Source organism: Thamnophis sirtalis, unplaced genomic scaffold, assembly GCF_051295495.1.
Source record: "Thamnophis sirtalis isolate CommonGarterSnake01/CBP01778 unplaced genomic scaffold, rThaSir2_p1.2 scaffold_5, whole genome shotgun sequence".
In the NCBI taxonomy this organism is placed as follows: Eukaryota; Metazoa; Chordata; class Lepidosauria; order Squamata; family Natricidae; genus Thamnophis; species Thamnophis sirtalis.
Window position 1 is genome coordinate 111,693,108 of NW_028261385.1, and position 17,872 is coordinate 111,710,979.

The 17,872-nt window shown below is 35.5% G+C and overlaps 1 protein-coding gene across 4 annotated transcripts in view; it reads right to left on the reverse strand.

Moving 5' to 3' along the window:
- The window catches only part of HDAC4 (histone deacetylase 4), a 278,408-nt gene that overhangs the window by 7,108 nt on the left and 253,428 nt on the right, over positions 1-17,872 (reverse strand). For 2 of the 4 annotated variants that reach the window (XM_087716586.1, XM_087716585.1), the window contains exon 25: positions 16,464-16,608. In XM_087716586.1, coding sequence (XP_087572712.1) covers positions 16,464-16,608 — 145 coding nt within the window. Of the gene's footprint in view, positions 1-7,638; positions 8,093-14,593; positions 14,780-16,463; positions 16,609-17,872 lie in introns of those variants that run through there. The other 2 variants (XM_087716587.1, XM_087716589.1) reach the window with 2 other exon arrangements.

Genomic DNA, 17,872 nt, shown 5'->3' on the forward strand with positions numbered 1-17,872 from the left:
TGACCGCGTCCAACTGACCCTTGGCTTACAGCAAACAAAGACATCTTAACAATGAGAGACTAGCCTAGAAAGGGTCTAAAATATACATGCCGGCCACCTTAAGATTGGAGGTACTACAGTGAAGCCATGATGCAAAGCTAGAAGAATACTTTGGAATCCTAAAGACCTTCCACATTGCCAGACATCAATTTTGGTGGCCTAAGATGAAATCAGAAGAAGACTACGTAAAAAGTTGTGCCCCTTGTGCAGCCATGAAAATATGACCTGATAAGCCTCCTTGGCTACTGTAACAAATAGCCAGCCCCAGAGGGCCATGGGAAGAGATTTCAATGGATTTCATCATAGAACTTCCAGACAGCAGTGGAAATAAAATGATTTGGACAGTCAGCAACTTATTTTCCAACCAAGCCATTTCATCGCTTGCTCAGGATTACCTTCAGCAAAGAAACTAGTGAAAATGTTTATCACCCATCTACCAACTACACAGAGTACCCAGAAGAATCACCTTGGACCGTGGAGTCCAATTCACCGCAAAGTTCTGGAGAGAGTTCCTAAAGTCATGTAGCCATTCCACAGAAGTGGAACCCTAAAGTAAACTGGAGGGGTGGAAACGTAAAATTCCAGAGATACATAACATTCACAAACCTCCCAGAGGAAAGAGAGATAGAGAAAGGGAACAGGGAAATGGCCATGGCTGGCCACCCTGCTAACATCCTAACTAACATCCCCAAAGAATAACAGGATTTGGCCAAGGTATTTAGTGAGGAGGCATCGGATGAACTCCGACCTCATTGCACCATGGATTGTGCCATTGAGATCTTAATGGGGACTAAACTTCCAAAACCAAAGATGTACTGCATGTCCCCCAGAGAACTAGACAAAAATTGACAAAAATCTAAAAAGAGGTTTCATTGAACCTACCTGACCAAAAATAATGGCCCCTGTATTGTTCCATGAAGAGAAAGATGGCTTCTTACGCCTTTGTGTAAACTACCATAATCTCAACATGATTAGCATGGAAAATATGTACCTACTCCCCCTCATGAGAGACATGCTGGCCCACTTCTCTAAAGAAAAAACCTTTTCAAAGCTGGATTTACAAGAGGTGTACTAATGCATCAGAACTAGGAAAGGGGATGAGTGGAAAACTGCTTTTAACACCCTGCTGGGGTGCTACCAATTTAAAGTACCCCCTTTTGGACTACAAGGGCCCCCTGCCATGTTTATGCAACTAATTAACGAGGTGCTCCATGAATATTTATACAAAGAAATGGTTTATCTTGATAAACCTGGTTTATCTTGATGACATTCTCATTTACACTGAAACAAAAACAGAACACATAAAACTAGTCCAAGCAGTTCTCGCTAAACTCCAAGCCACCAAATTCTATGCAAAACTCTCTAAATGTGAGTTCCACCAAGAAAGAACTGACTACCTGGGATATCCCACGAGGGAATAGAGATGGATCCACAAAAAGTAAAAGCTGTCATTGATTGGGAGCCACCCCAAACCTGTAAACAACTACAAAATTTCCTGGGGTTTGCTAACTATTACCATCAATTCATTCCAGTCTTTGCAAAATCGCTCTCCCCATTACAAACTTGCTAAAGATGAAAGGTGAGGGGGAGAGAAACAGAAACCAAGGCAACCCCTTAACTGGACCATGGAATGCTAAGTGGCATTTGAAAAACTTAAACAGCTATTCTTAGCAGAACCAATCCTAAAACATCCAGATCCAGAACAATCATTTGTCATCCAAGCAGACGCCAGTGACGTGCCAATAGGAGCAGTGCAAAACAATGAACAGGGACAATTGCAACTATGTGCATACCCATCCAAAAATTGATAGAAACCAAGCAAAGATGGACTATATGGGAGAAAGAAGCTTATGCAGCATGATGGGCCCTCCTCACACGGAGACAATTCTTAGAAGGGAACAAAATCCCCTTCGACGTCTGGACTGATCATAAAAACCTAGAAGCTCTGAAGACCCCATGAAAACTCTCCCCCAATCAAGTACGTTGGGCACAATACTTTGAACAGTTTAATTTCACCCTCAAATATCTCCCAGGAGGAAAAAACTTCTTAGTTGATGCCCTGTCCAGAAAACTTCAATATAACAGCAAAAAGACTGTTAAACCTATACTCCAAACACTCCAGTTAGCCGCCAAAGTAATTACTCCAGCACAAACCAAAAAAGAACAGCTTGCTGACAATGCAATGGTATCCAAATTTAAGGAGGCTCTACTTAAGGATGACTGGTTCCAAGCACACAAAACATTTGTTTGCTCAAAGACAACTTAGCCTAGGTAGAAAACAAACTTTACATCCCAAAGATTGGATCACATGAAGTGATGCCACAACTCTAGGATAGCTGGACATTTTGTATTTGTGAAAACTCTACACCTCACCAAAAGACAATTCTGGTGGCCATCCCTTAAAAAAGACATGGAGAGCTAAGTTGCTAGCTGCCCACATTGGGAGGGGTTCCTAAGTCCCTTTATTATGGATTGTATAGCCTGAGGGTCCCAGAGCCTGTTTTCGATGTTGATTTGCTTTCATTTCTTTTCAATAAAAGATTTCTTTTGAAATACCAGGTGTCTACGCTTTTTTGAAGGGGGGGGGCAAGGTAGGTCCTTACACAGGTAGTCAGAAGGACGTAAGGGTGGAGGGAGGATACTGACAGGAACCAGAGGTGCTAAGCAGCCAGATTCCATTGCCTCGCGGTCAGGGGGTAGGGTCACAAACAAGGTGAAAACTTTGTACCTCTGGGTGGGAATATTCAGACCTTGCCTTGCTTTTGCTGAAACCACTAACCACTATCTCTTAGTAAAAGAATCTATCACTTCAACCAAATGGAGTCAAGGGTCTTTATTTCCTAGGGACTTAGCCTCACTAACTTAGAACTTGGATACATAAACATTTTTCTGAAGACATTTCATTTCTGTGAGCCAGCATTTTTCCTCTGTTGCACTGTATTTCTTCAATTGTGATTTTATACAATATCAACTTCCTATATTTTGCTGTCATTTCTTTCATCCCGTTATCAGGAAAAAATATCCACGATGAAGGGAAAGTTGGAACCTGTTTTATAACGTATTCAACTGAAATTGCTTCCAGGGACCATCTGTTTGCAAGACATACTCAAAATTTAGCAGTTCTTCAGAATATATTTGAGCATAAACACACAAAAATAAATTGACAAAGGAAGAGAGAAGACAATTGTTATTAACCGCAATACAGATATTTTTTTAATTCATTTTATCTTTTTATTTACACCACAGTAATAACAAGATGTCATAATGTGGTACAAAATACTGAACTTGTATTAAAGTTGAAATTGATGTTGGTATAGGTTAGAGAAACACCACTGGTTAAAAAAAGTAAGACAATATAACAAAAAACAGGAATGAGAGATACATAGGAAAAATAACCCAAATTTCAAATCTACTAAGAAAAAAGTCATAACAAAATTTAAGTACAAAGAATATGCTACTATAATTTAAAGGGTTTATACAATTAAAAATGAAACTTTGTATAAATTGCAGAGTAAACTGTTAGCTGCTATTGATGATATATTGAGCATGTTTAGGCATAAAGCAGAATATAATAATGTTAAAACTTTTCATACTACATATTCGTAATAAATTCTTGGGTTAATAGTTTTTCAACCCATACATATGGGTTGCCAGCAAGATAAAGCACCACAAGTATTAAATTTTTTTTCCTGGCCCATTCTTTTTAATTATCTCAAATATAATATGAAGCTGGGAGGAAATCAAGCTCAACTATCCCTATGAAGAAACCTCATTTAGTGCTGATGCAAAGTTTTGTTCAAATCCATAGTGTTTGCACAGTATAAGGTAAAGGTAAAAGTTCCCCTCGCACCTATGTGCTAGTCGTTCCCGACTCTAGGGAGAGGTGCTCATTCCCGTTTTGAAGAGCCAGTGCTGTCCAAAGACGTCTTCGTGGTCATGTGGCCGGCATGACTAAATGTTGAAGGCGCATGGAATGCTATTACCTTCCCACCAAAGGTGGTTCCTATTTTTTCTACTTGCATTTTTACATGCTTTCGAACTGCTAGGTTGGCAGAAGCTGGGACAAGTAATAGGAGCTCACTCTGTTACGCGGCACTAGGGATTCGAACTGCTGAATCACCGACCTTTCTGATCAACAAGCTCAGTGTCTTAGCCACTTAGCCACTATGTCCCTTTACTGCTTAATATCACTGCTTAAATGTAAAAATCTATATATATAATTCCTAGTAATTTAAAAAGTAGTACAGTTGAGCTGAAGAGTTACCTCTTAAAGTTATTTCCAATTTCATATGATATTTAATATAAACAGAAATTAGCATAGGTTTGCACCTTCCTTATCCCTTACAAGCAAAAACACAATTCTTTTTCCTCCCTCTCTTAAAAAAACTGACACAGGCAGTTTATTTGTATGTTCAGCATAGATTTCAAGAACATTTCCAAATAAATACAATGTATTCTATTATTGGCTTGTCAAAAATGCAATTATTATTTTTTTAATGACAAATATTTAAGTAGTCTTTTGACATTTTTAAATGTTACATTAAAAGCATAGGTCCTTAATCATATGAGTCAATTAAACTTCCCTTGTCCATGCCTCTTATTTTTGTGTGACACAAAGCTACCCAACTTGTATATCTTGCTAATGCCATCAGAAAGCTTTTTCCCACAGTGAAAAAAGTGTAGCGTACACTTGCCAAGTGTAGCGTGCAAAGTCTGTTTACGATACAAAGGCATGCGAACCTAGTAGACCATATTTTTTAAACTATTGGAAACTTGAAAAAATATATTTATATATTTATCAATGCCCATAAAATGTGAGTCTAAAATTTTAGAAAAAGAAAACTGGAATGAGTACATGATTAATAAAAAGGAATGTTTGTCTGTACCGAAAGTAAAAAGTAAAAGAATTATGATTTATTATATTATACAATGGAAGTCACTTTTAGATTATTCTTTTTAACATGTTGTAACAGAATTGTAGGAAATCACTCTTTACCTTCAGAATTGCGTTAATCAAAAAACATATAGAATCCTGCTGGTAGAACCTAGGTACCTCTTCCTTATAGAATATAAAAAACTGTAATTGGAGATACATTGTCTTACTCACACTGAGCTTTTTGTTTATTCACAGAGCCCAGAAGCCTTCCTTATCTATGCTTTTATTAAATAAAATTATTTCCATCCTCCAACCATGCATATCTTTTCTCTCCTAGAATAACTGCAGAAGAAATTCAGTTTTAGGCATACAGTGAGATTATGGTATATTTATTTTAAAAAGGAATTAATAAATTATGGGGCAAATTACATATACCAAAATTCTTTCTGACTTCAGAAATGCTTTTCATTTCCAAAGATGTAGCAATTTGAAAGTAACAAATGAATGCTCTTAAAAGTAACATTAAAACCAATCATATTAACACCATTGATACATATTATTATTTTTTGTGACAAAAAATTATTGACAATTTTTATGTTCAAATATAAAATAGATTTGAAATTGCAGTGATCACAGAATTCAACAATTTTTATCAATTGTAGTAAAACATAGTAAATTAACAAAATACAAAACCAAGTAATTTCACACAAAAATCTTTTTAGAACACAGCAGCAAAGCATTTTATAAAATATACATTTTATCTTTACCATCAAACTTTGAGTATGCTCCTGGCAGTTCTAATGCCAAAAAGAATCCATTTGGGTTTTGAATACATTTGGGTTAACATGAAGATTAATATTGTAGTGTCTGTTTTAAAAATTGCATATTAACTTTTTCATTAAATAAACTCCTAAAGCTAGTCTGCACTCATTGAAATTTATGTTTATATTCTCATAACTCCAATCATAATGGCATGAAAGAAAAAAAACCTTTTCAAAACTACATAATTATAAATTGACTCTGTCAGTTAATATAACCAAAAAATGTTTCTTTAGAAAAAAATTAATCTCTTCTAATTTCCCTGCTAAAAATTTAAGCAGTTACATAAGAGGGTCAACTGCTCTCATTTTAAAAAAATATGTAGAAGAAAAGAGATCATGGTGAAGATTAACACACTCTCAAAAACCTAATGTAATTATTATTATTGTTATTTATTTTGAAATAATCTTTAAAGGGATTATTCAAGCACAGTAATGTGTGTTTTCTCAGTATTAACTGTACCAACAGAATATTGCAATCTTTCAACTTATTTATTTAAATTATTAATGCCTTTAATAATCCTTGCCATTGAGAATATACATTGCTCTTTATAATACTAATCAATTTCAAGAGAGGAAAGTTTATCATTTACTTTAGGTAGCATAACAACTACAGTTGAAGAACTGACAAATTATACAATCAATTTTTGATCTTAAAAATGACTGTGGAATCCTTCCTTTTGAGAAAAGAATATTCTGAAAATAATACATATCAGTTTGCAACATGCACAATATTAAAAAGTGTTTTCTGTACAAAAATCGGGAAATAAGAAAACTTTAGTGTCCAAGGAAAAATTATGTATGTCCAGAAAATAATGTCTGGAAACACAGTTCTCAAACCAAACCAAACATGAAAATCAATGCAAATAATTGGCTTTATTTGAAAACTAACGTGAAAAAATAAATCAATAGTAAACAAATATTTACCAGAAATACTTTGTTTGTTAAAAGAGGGTCAACACTGAAGAACTTAAAAGTTAAATAACAGTATGTAGGGTAGTTGCCCAGTGGCTAAAATGTTGGGCATTTTAATGTTCCAAACTGCACTTTGGAAATGGGCATTTTAACTAGATCTTAACCTTTCAATCCACAAATACTTTGGAAGGAATTTCCAATGGTTGCCACCATTGATATAGGTAATATAAATGCATTATAAATATTTAATTAATAATTTCTAAGAGTCATTTTCCTAAGTTTGGAATATATTTATATTATTCATTACACAGCATACATAAATATTTATACCTAAAAAATTAAGCAATATTCCATGCAATCTGCTTTTAATAAAAAGCATTCCATTTTTTTAAAAAATTGCAATTGTATTTGTGCATGCCTTTACAACCAAATTGATAATTTGTTATCCATAATGTATAGAAGAAGATGTTGGATTTTTAAAAAATCAATGAACTTAAGAAACCCAACAACACTTGTCATATTACCTTAATTTTAAAAAAATTAAACAGCAAGGAAAGAAAAATCAAAATAAGGTTGTAGACTGTTTGGGAGAAGCTCTGGCCTTTGCTTGCTTTAAATAATCATGCTAGCAGAAATCCTAGAATCTTTCTTACAGAATGCAGTTCTTGGCTTTTTCTGCCAGAAGAACCGCTACAAAGTTTTTTTTTTCTTTAAGGCATAGTTCCTCAAAAATGTCAGGAAAAAATAGCTGCCCAAGTCAGTCTATTATTTTAAAAGGCACAAACTTTTCCAATGGCTTTGGCAATGCCAATATCCCTTTTCTGGCTATCTTTCTTATTTTACACTCTCCCTCTTCACATTTATATAATTTGAATGAATATATAAAAACTTAGTTTTCTTTTTACCCTTCACAAGAAGAAAAATAACCCTCCTCAGGGTCTGAGTTTTGAAGAACTCTTATTCACAAATACGCAAGAACCACAAAAATACTGAAACAAAAGTAGAATTTACTTTGAGTAGTCTGAATGTAATTAAATGTTAAGCACCAGTTTAAATGAAAATTGTTACATACATGTTAAGTCTTTGATTTTGAAACAACAGCAAAAGCTGACAACCAAATACTTCCCTGGCATCTTGCTTCTTATAGCTTCCATTGAGGAAAAAAGGAAGATCACTCAGTGTGTCTGTAATCCATATTGCTGTTCTTCACCTGCATTTTATTTGTTTTGTTTTCCATGAGCGTAATCCATACAATTACAATATGGAGAAATTAATCTGTTTTTCAACATGGCTGCCTTTCTGGAAGAAAATCAGGGCAGGATGCAGGTATAACAATAGAAAGCTTCTTGGCAGGCCTTCAAAGACAAGATGAATTTCACTGGAACGCTTGAAACCAGGAGTATGCTACAGAAGAGGATCCTCTTCCATAGGCTCCTCATCCAGACTGTAAGTAATTCATTAAGAGGAGTCAGAATAATAGAACTGCATGGCCCAGAATTAGATAATCATGTTTATTAATTAATGTTAATAAGCATGCAAAGCAATATTATTTTGATGGGCTATTTAATACTCTACCAAGCAATCTAAATAGTCATTAATAGTATCTAGAGTCTGGATCTGAGAACTTTGTTAAGACAAATTGCTTCATATTTGGAATTCCAAATTCTGAACAATTGCTTTGAAAGAATAGATGGTTTACACTATCATTCACTTACAAGTTCTTATACTTGGTCATCTGTGCCTTCAGCTCCTTTTAAGAATCTTTTGGAGCTGAACAATTTTAGTAGAAATTACAACTCCTCTCCTCAGTTTCCTAAGAACACATAATGGTCAACAGGAATATCAGACCAAGCCAGGCATTTGTAGAGGGAGAGTGGTGGTGGTTGAACAATTGCCCACTCATAAAAAGAAAAGAAAAAAGAAAAAGACATACAAACTAATGGGTATACCAGCTGCGCTTCTTTTTGCAAGAAAAAGGAAAAACAAAACAAAAGAGAAACTATATTAATGAAGATAAGAAAAAAACAGGCTACTGGAGGACAAAAGAAATTGTCCAAATGCTGCTGCTAAGGTGGCAGAAGATGCTACTGGAAAAGTGGGAGTCATGACCATGAAACACAAGCACATGAGATCAAATTTCCTGCTGTAATTCTAGAACAGTGGTTCCTAAACTTGGCAACTTTAAGACTTGTGGACTGCTGGCTGGAGAATTCTGGGAGTTGAAGTCCACAAGTCTTAAAGTTGCCAAGTTTGGGAACCACTGTTCTAGAAGATTCTGAATCTTCCATATAAGTACAAATTTTGTATATACAGTACATCAACCATGCAGATAAGTCATTAGTTTGATCAGTCTATTATTAAATAACATTATTTATATTTTTGGCTCAGATCAAATGCAGAGACATTTGTTCTATGTGGGAAGATTAAATCTACCTGATCATTTTGAGATCTCTCACGTGAGTTATGAATCACTCGACTTCTCTCCTAACTGAATGCTATACAGGTAGTCTTTGACTTATGACCACAATTGAGCCCAACATTTCCATTGCTAAGCAAGGCAGTTGTTAAGTGAATTCTCCCCAATTTTATAACCTTTCTTGCCACATTTATTTTATTTATTTTATGCATCCTGCCAATATTATTTTTATAAATAACTCAAGACAGCAAACATATCCAACAAATCTTCCTCCTTCTATTTTTCCCAAACAACAATCCTGGGAGGTTGGGCTGAGAGAGAATGATTGGCTCAAGGTCACTCAGCTGGTTTTCATGGCTAAAGTGGGAATAGAACTCACGGTTTCCCACTTTCTAGCCTGGTGCCTTAACCTTTAGACTAAACTGGCCCTCCAAATGGTTGTTAAGTGAATGTGGTCTCCCACCTGACTTTGCTTGTCAGAAGGTTGCAAAAAGTGATCACGTGACTTCAGGACACTGCAACCATAATAAATATGCCAGTTGCCATGCCTCTAAATTTTGACCATGGGACCACAATGGGACCACAATACTGTAGTGGTCTTGCAGGGGATAAAAGGGATAAGTCCCATTTTTCAATGCCTTGGGGCAAACTCGTTTGGGGAATGAAAATCCGGAGCAGCTCCCCACTTCAAGTCAAGGTTGAGGTCTGATCTTCTCCCGTTAGGAGAGAGCCAAAGTGATCCCCATCTTTGGTGCCAGGAGGCTTCACAGGAAGGTCTGTCAGCACCAAAACAAGGATCACCCGCGCATGCCCATGGGTGGGTTGGGGTGGGGAAGCACCAAAAATGGGGCTTGGGAGAGCTGTGTCGCACTCCCCACTCCCCCTGAATGCGTGCTCTCCCCCTCCCCCCACGTATGCCCCTGAGACCTCTCCCTACTCACCACACATTCACATGTGTCTCCTGCCAACACCAGAGACCAAAAAAATCAGCTGGGTGGCGGGAGGCGCAGGCATGCACAGTGGGTCTGAGCTGGCCGACTGCTTGGGTGCCAGCAAAAAGGGCTCCACATGCCACCTGTGGCACGCATGCCATAGGTTCACCATCACAGCCCTAGGGTATACTTCAAAAGAAAGCAGAATATTTGGATAGCAGAGGCCTGACTATTGGAGGACATTGATGATAACTTTTGGACATCATTAAAAGAAACGATTGGAGAGAGAGAAAGAAGATTAAATGGACTAAGAGGATTCAGAATATTTATATAACTACTTAATATAGGAGGGTCATATGTAAGGTTGAACTTAAGGGTTAGGAATTAATGTTATAATACTACTATCAAAGAAACATTGTTATTGTCATTGTTATTGCTATTGCTATAAGATTATTAATTCTACTGTTCTTGATATTATTCACATTATTATTGATTAAGGAGATGGATTGATCACAATATAATTAATAATTATAAGGAATTCACTCTTAGAATTTACTCTTAGATTAATAGAAATATAGTAATATTACAAGTGTGAGCTATACACATAAACGTGCGCACACACACACACAAATACACACGCACCTAGCGATAAATTGATAAGTCTCTCTCATTCTCTTTCTATCCTCTAATAGCTGTTTACATATAGTATACTAATATACTGACATATAGATGATACTATATGGAAGCCAGCATCCCAGATGTCTTTAGCGGCCGCCAGTCCCTCGAACCAGAGATCCTCTGAGGATATGCTCCAGAGAGAAAGATCTAATTCAATGAAGGATCTTCAGATGATATTACAGGCTATGCAAGAAACAATGGCTAGAAAACATGAGGAATTAAAAAAGGATATTGGAGAAGTAAAAAAATGACACTGGGGAACTAAAAGAAAAATGCAGAAGATGGATGATAAATTTGAAGTTTCAGGAACAGATGAATAAAAACGAACAAATAATAAATGCAATAGAAGCAAGGATGGAGAAGGAAGGGAAAGTAATGGAGGAGCTGAGTTCTAGGTTGATCCAGGTGGACAAAGAACTTGAACTAACGGTCCTCATGTTAGAATCAGAGAAAGCAGCTCAATTTCTATGGTTTCAGAAAGTAAAGGAAGAAAACGGCAAGTTTCTACTGGATATGATGGCAGATCTTATGGCAAAAGGTTTGGGAATAGGAAAGGATGAGATGGCAAGTGAGATCGATGAGACATATAAAATCCAGACAAACTACACAAAAATGAACAATCTCCCAAGGGAAGTTCATGTAAAGTTAGTTAAGAAATCAGTACGTGACGAGGTGCTGAATAGAAGAAGAGACGACCCGATAGTACACAATCAACGACAACTAACAGTCCTAAAACAGGTACCGAGGAGAATCAGAGAACTAAGAAGGCCCTATCAATTTTTAACATCAGTGCTGAATAAATATGAAATTAACTTCAGATGGTTGATGCCAGAGGGCATACTGGTAACTTAGAGAGATAAAAGATTCAGAATAGACACAGTGGAACAAGCGGAAGAATTCTACAATCAACTTGTTGGTCAGGAGGTGAGGAAGATGAAGGAGAACTGTTGGAAACAAGGATGCAAGGACTCAGGGCACAGATAAGAAGAGAAAAGGAACTAGCGGAGATAAGAAAGGAGAAAGAAGATGTTTTAGAGGAAAAGGGGAAGAACCAAAAGAAGTGAGAGAGATAAGGGCAACAAGAAGCATATGATCTAAATACACATAGAACATTAATGGTCTAAATTTGCCCCAGAAAAGAAAAACAACCTTCAATAAATTAAAACATCTGAATTATGATATAATTGCATTGCAAGAGGTCCATATAACCAAACAACAGATCCAGATCTTGGAATATCCTAGATTGGGTAAACTTTACACGGCATTAGCTGATCAAAAGAAAAGAGGAATAGAGTTATATGTTAAAGATACGATCCAGACTAAACCAATCTATCATGATGAGAATGGGAAAATATTAATTGTAGAAATAATGTTAAACCAAAAAAGTTGTTACTGGTTGTAATATATGCACCTAATGAAGGTCAGAATTTTTTTTATTATAGATTACATAGCATTATCTGAGAGATGGGAAACGACAATGTTTGCTTAATGGGAGATTTCAATGCTATAGTTTTACCAGAAATAGGACTATAAAAGTGGAAAGAAGAGAAAAGGAGTTAGGAGAACTTTGCCCAGGTCGTTCTTCCAAATGGCCGAAGAATTAAATATCTATGACATATGGTGAAAAAGATGTCCAGAGGGAGAGCAATATACCTTCCACTCGAATAGACATGAATCCTGGTCAAGAATAGATATGGGCTGGATGTCGATGGAGTTAATTTCAGAAGTGAAGGAGAGAGACATAGAACCCAATTTATGGGCTGACCACAATCCCATGTAATTCAATAACATGGAAAAAAACAAAAGGGCAGTTATCATTGGTCATTCAACAGAACAATCCTAAAAGATCAGGAATATATTAAAAGAGTCAATCAGGGACTGAGATTTTTTCTTCAAAGAAAACTGCCCAGGAGACACATCCATACAAAACCTATGAGATAAAACTAAGGCACATATAGGAGGGGTCACGATATCGGCTACAGCTAGGAAGAAAAAAAATTGAGAATCAAAAAACAAGAGAGTTGAAAGAAAGATACAGAAATTTAGAGAGTGAACTTCAAAAGAAACCACAAAATAGAAGTATAAAAGAAAGTATGGAATTGATTAAACATGAATTGGCTGTATTTGAAAACGCAAAACTGGCACAGTCTATAAAAAAAGCAAAACAAATTTTTTTTGAGAATGCAAATAAACCGTGGTGATGGCTAGCCTATAGGTTGAAGCAAGAGAATTGGATCAATAAATTACAAGATGAAAAAGGCGAGATCTGCTATCAACTAGAGGAAAAGAAAAGGATTACCCAAAAGTTCTATGAACAATTATATAGAGAAAACCGAGACTATACAAAGGAAGGAATACTACAATATCTGAAAAAGTCAGATTTGCTAAAGATACCAGAGGAAGTAAAAGATATGCTCAATGAGGAAATAAAAATATCAGAGATAATTGAGGCCATACAAAGACAAAAGAATAATAAAGCAGCAGGGCTGGATGGACAGCCAGCGGAAATATATAAAGAATTCCAGGATATGCTTGGACATCGCTATCATGAATGAAGGTTGACATTGCCTTATTTCCTAAGGAGGACTCAGATCAGATGTCTATACAAAACTACAGACCAATTTCACTGCTAAATGCAGATTATAAGATTTTTGCTCTGATAATTGCAGAACGGTTGAAAAAATTCCTCACATTGTTTATCCACACAAGTCAAAATGGACTCCTTCCCAGAAGATAAATTAAAAACAATATGAGAACTATGCTGGACATTCTTGAATATTATGAAGTGCATAATGAAAAACAGGTTGCACTACTTTTTCTCGATGCCCAAAAGGCATTCGACAATATGAACTGGGAATTTTTACATCAACAATTGGAACACATGGATTTTGGGGATAAGTTTATGAACACGATCAGAGCAATATATACAAATCAAAAAAACCAAAGCAATAATTAATGGTGAATTAACGTGAAGTATATCAATACAGAAAGGTACAAGACAAGGTTGCCCCCTATACCGCTGCTGTTCATATTAACCCTAGAAGTTTTAGCTAGGAATATATGTAAAGAGGATAAAGGGACTAGAAATTAAAGAGGAACAATTTAAGTTATAGGCTTTCGCGGATGATTTAGTTTTCGTGTTAGAGGATCTTTTAAAGTCTGGTATGAAACTTATTGAGGACTTGACAGAGTATGAGAAAATAGCAGGTCTAAAGATAAATATGACAAAGACTAAAACGTTGGTAAAAATATGACATCCAAATTGAAAGAGGAGTTGATGAAGAAATTGGGTATTCAAATTGTCAAAAAATTGAACTATCTAGATATACATTTATCAGCGAGGTATGTGTCCATCAAAGAAGACAACTATATTAATTTAATCAATAAAACTAAGCAAGACTTAGAAAGGTGGAAAAACTTACAATTGTCCCTGATGGTTAGGATCGCAATCATAAAGATGAATGTACTACCAAAATTTCTTTTTCTGTTTCAAAACATTCCCGTTAAATTAGAAAAAGTTTTTTTAAAGATTTTAAATCAATCAGTTTCTAAATTTATATGGCAGGGGAAAAAAACCAAGAATAAAACTCAAAGCTATGCAAGATACTAAGGAAAAAGGAGTATTTGGGAGATTGAGAACTTTATTATACTGCAGCCATTCTAACATGGTTAAAAGAATGGATAATGTTGAGAAATAAAAGATTACTCAAATTGGAAGGTCATGACCTCCAAGCAGGATGGCATGCCTTCCTATGGTATGAAAAAGGATCTGCACATAAATATTTTTATAGACATTCCATCAGACAGTCCCTATTATTAGTGTGGAACAAAATTAAATACGACCACTATATTGAAATACCCATTTGGCTATCTACAATGGAAGCATACATACAAATTTAATTAACATGAAAAAAATATGTTTTTTTAAAAAAAATATTTTTTATTGAATGTTTTAATCTTTAAAAACAGAAAGAAAAACACCACAAGAAAAAACAAAACACAAAACATACATAACAATATAAAGTAATTTTACAGCCTTCTGTATCAGCTTTCTTGTTTAGCCTTTATAATTCTCCATTCTGCATTGCCTTCCTATTGCTTTTACCTATAATATAACGACAGTAGTGCTAACACTTATACTAATATTGATTATTTATATTACCATATATTTACATTCTCTATTTTATGTTTTGGCTTCTGTTTTCTAGCCACTTATAAATTATATTCCATATTTTATAGAAATCTGATTCTTCTCTTTCTTTTAGTTCTATTGTCATTTTGTCCACCTCTGCACATTCGAGTACATTTTATAGAGAACTTCTTTGTAAGCTACTGCCATTGTAAATTTATAATTTCTTTCCCATAGTTTATCCCATTTTTCTAACTCTATATTACGGCCAAAATTTCTTCCCCAACTAATCATTGTCTCCTTTACCGTGTCTTCTTCCATTTTATATCTTAAAAGAAAATTATATAATCTAGTAATCATTTTTCCTCCTGTAACATGGAAAAAATTGTTACATACAAACAGTTATTGAACAGACAGGGAGAGATAAAAACTAGACTAGAATTGGCACCACAAGGGGTACAACTAGAATGGTGGTCTTATTTACAGATACAACAAGGTTTGCATAGGATAGGAAAAAGGAAGGTATTGCCAAAGATTACACAATATTAGATAAACTTCAGATAGAGACAGAAGATAGGTTGATCAAACTGCTGCATATATTTTTGCTGGAATATAAACTTTAGGAAGAACATGTCAAAGAAACTATAGTCACCTGGGCGAAAAAGTTTGGTTATAATGTGGATTTGGCTAAATGGGAAAAACTTTGGATACTTAATCAGAAACTAACAATGGTCATGGCTTATAAAGAAAATCTGTATAAGATGTTCTACAGATGGCATCTTCCCCAGCATGGCTTTCCCAAATGTTTAAAAATTTGCACTTCCAAATTGTTGGAAGTGCAAAAAAAAACACTACGCACTTTTTATCATATGTGGTAGACATGCAATGAGGCCAAAACATACTGGAAAATGATACAATCATGGTTGGAACAAATGGTGGGAGATCAAATTTCGGGATTGGGCGGCCTATAAATTTATTAAATACTTAAATACTTAAATTTTATTCAAACCAGAAATTTTTCTCCTAGGTATAATACCGTAGGGGTATAAGAAAGATGCGTTTTATCTAATTATACCTGTACTAACTGTGGCGCGTATAACTTATGCGCAGTATTGTAAAAAAGAAAATACACCACCAGGAGTTAGGTATACTTAGAAAAATTTTGGCCTGTGCGGAAGCAGATAAGCTCACCCTTGAATTAAAAAATAAAGGGGAATCAGAATATTTTGAAGTCTGAAACAGATTCTATTATTGGTATAAGACAAGGTGACAAGACGGGAACAAACTGTAAACAATGTGATTGGATAGAAGGATAGATAATGTATTAAGTAGGCTAACAATTACTGGATGAGATTATTTGTACATAATGTGATTTATGGTTATTTCAACTTTGCAGTGCTGCACTGTTTTAAATGTAAAAACAATATATATTAAAACAAAGATCTAGTTTGATGTAGTAAAGGCATCAGGCTAGGGTTGGGAGTTCTAGTTCCACCTTAGATACAAAGCCAATAGGGTGAACGTGAGCTAATCAGCCCTAGGAAGGCAGTGGTAAATCACTTGTGAAAAATCTTGCCAAGAAAACTGTGGGGACTAGTCCAGGAGTCAGCACTGACTCAAAGAAACCCCCTCCTCCAAAAAGGTAAAGAATAAAACTTACTTTTTTTCAGGAAGTGGTTTAACTCCAACTGACAAAGATGCCATTGCTGTTACGGTTTCTGCTTCTTCATTATCACACTTCTGTGCATCTATCAAAGAATAACTGACTGTTGAAGAATAATGTTGAAGCGAATGCCAATATTTACCTAAAGGAAAATTAAAACTATTATGGAATCATTACTATTATTTTTCTATTAAACAAAGAAAAGCATCATCAAGCTGCAAAATGAAACAGATCTGGGAGATTCTTACTTCTAAGAGGCTTTACAAAATATATATAAATAAAGTAAGAATATATTTCCCTATTTTACTGCAGCTCCATTTGCTCTCTACTCTGTTATTTTCTTGCATCCCTTTTATAAATAAATAAATACAAGGAAATAACAGAGAAGAGGGCAAACAGAGCTGCAGGAAAATAGGAAGACTTATTTTTGTCTAATTTACTGGAACTAGAGAAATGTTCCAAGGACTTCCTGAAAAAATAAAGAAATAAGGAATACAGATTACCGTATTTTTCAGACTATAAAACACACCAGAGTATAAGATGCACCAAGATTTTGAGGAGGTAAATTAAAAAAAAAAACATTTTTGCTCTCCCTGGCCCCCAAGAGCACTCTGCAAGCCTTCCAAACTCTTTGCACTTTGTGAAAAGGGGCAGGAAGAGAGTTTGAAGGCCTGCAAAGTGCTCCTGGGGGCTGGGAAGGGCAAAAATGGGCCTGTTTTTCACAAAAATGGGGTGTGACAAGGATGTGGGAAGCCTGAAGAGTGCTCCTGGGGACTGGGGAGGGCTAAAGCAGACCAATTTTTGTGAAAAACAGGCCCAGTTTTTGCTCATGTTTTCCCTCCCCAGACCCCAGGAGCACTTTTCAGGTCTCCCAAACACTCTGCATGTCCGTTTTTGTGAAAAACTGGATGCACAAGGTGGGCTTTTAGGAGGCCAAAAATTCAGTGTATAAGACGTACCCAGATTTTCACTCTCTTTTTTGGGGGGACAAGGTGCGTCTTATACTCCAAAAATACAGTATACAAAAATATTCTGTCAGACAATTTAAGATATAACATTGGAAAGGAGGAGTTAGGGAATAACTGATCAACAGAAATTCAGAACTGAATAAACAAATATTAAGTGAATCAAAAGCTCTTAAGCTAGTAACATGGTTGTTAGGTTGTTGACTTTCCTTGTCAGAAGTCACAAAAAATAATCGTTTGATCCTGGGACACTGCAACCATCATAAATACATACCATTTGCTAAGCATCTAAATTTGACCATGGGGATCAACATTTGCAAGTGTGAAAAATAATCATAAATCATTTTTTCAGTGCCATAAATTCAAAGGGTCACTAAATGAATGGCTGTATGTTGAGGACTACCTGTTTCCAACAAGTGCTCCATTGAATAAAGTGCCCCA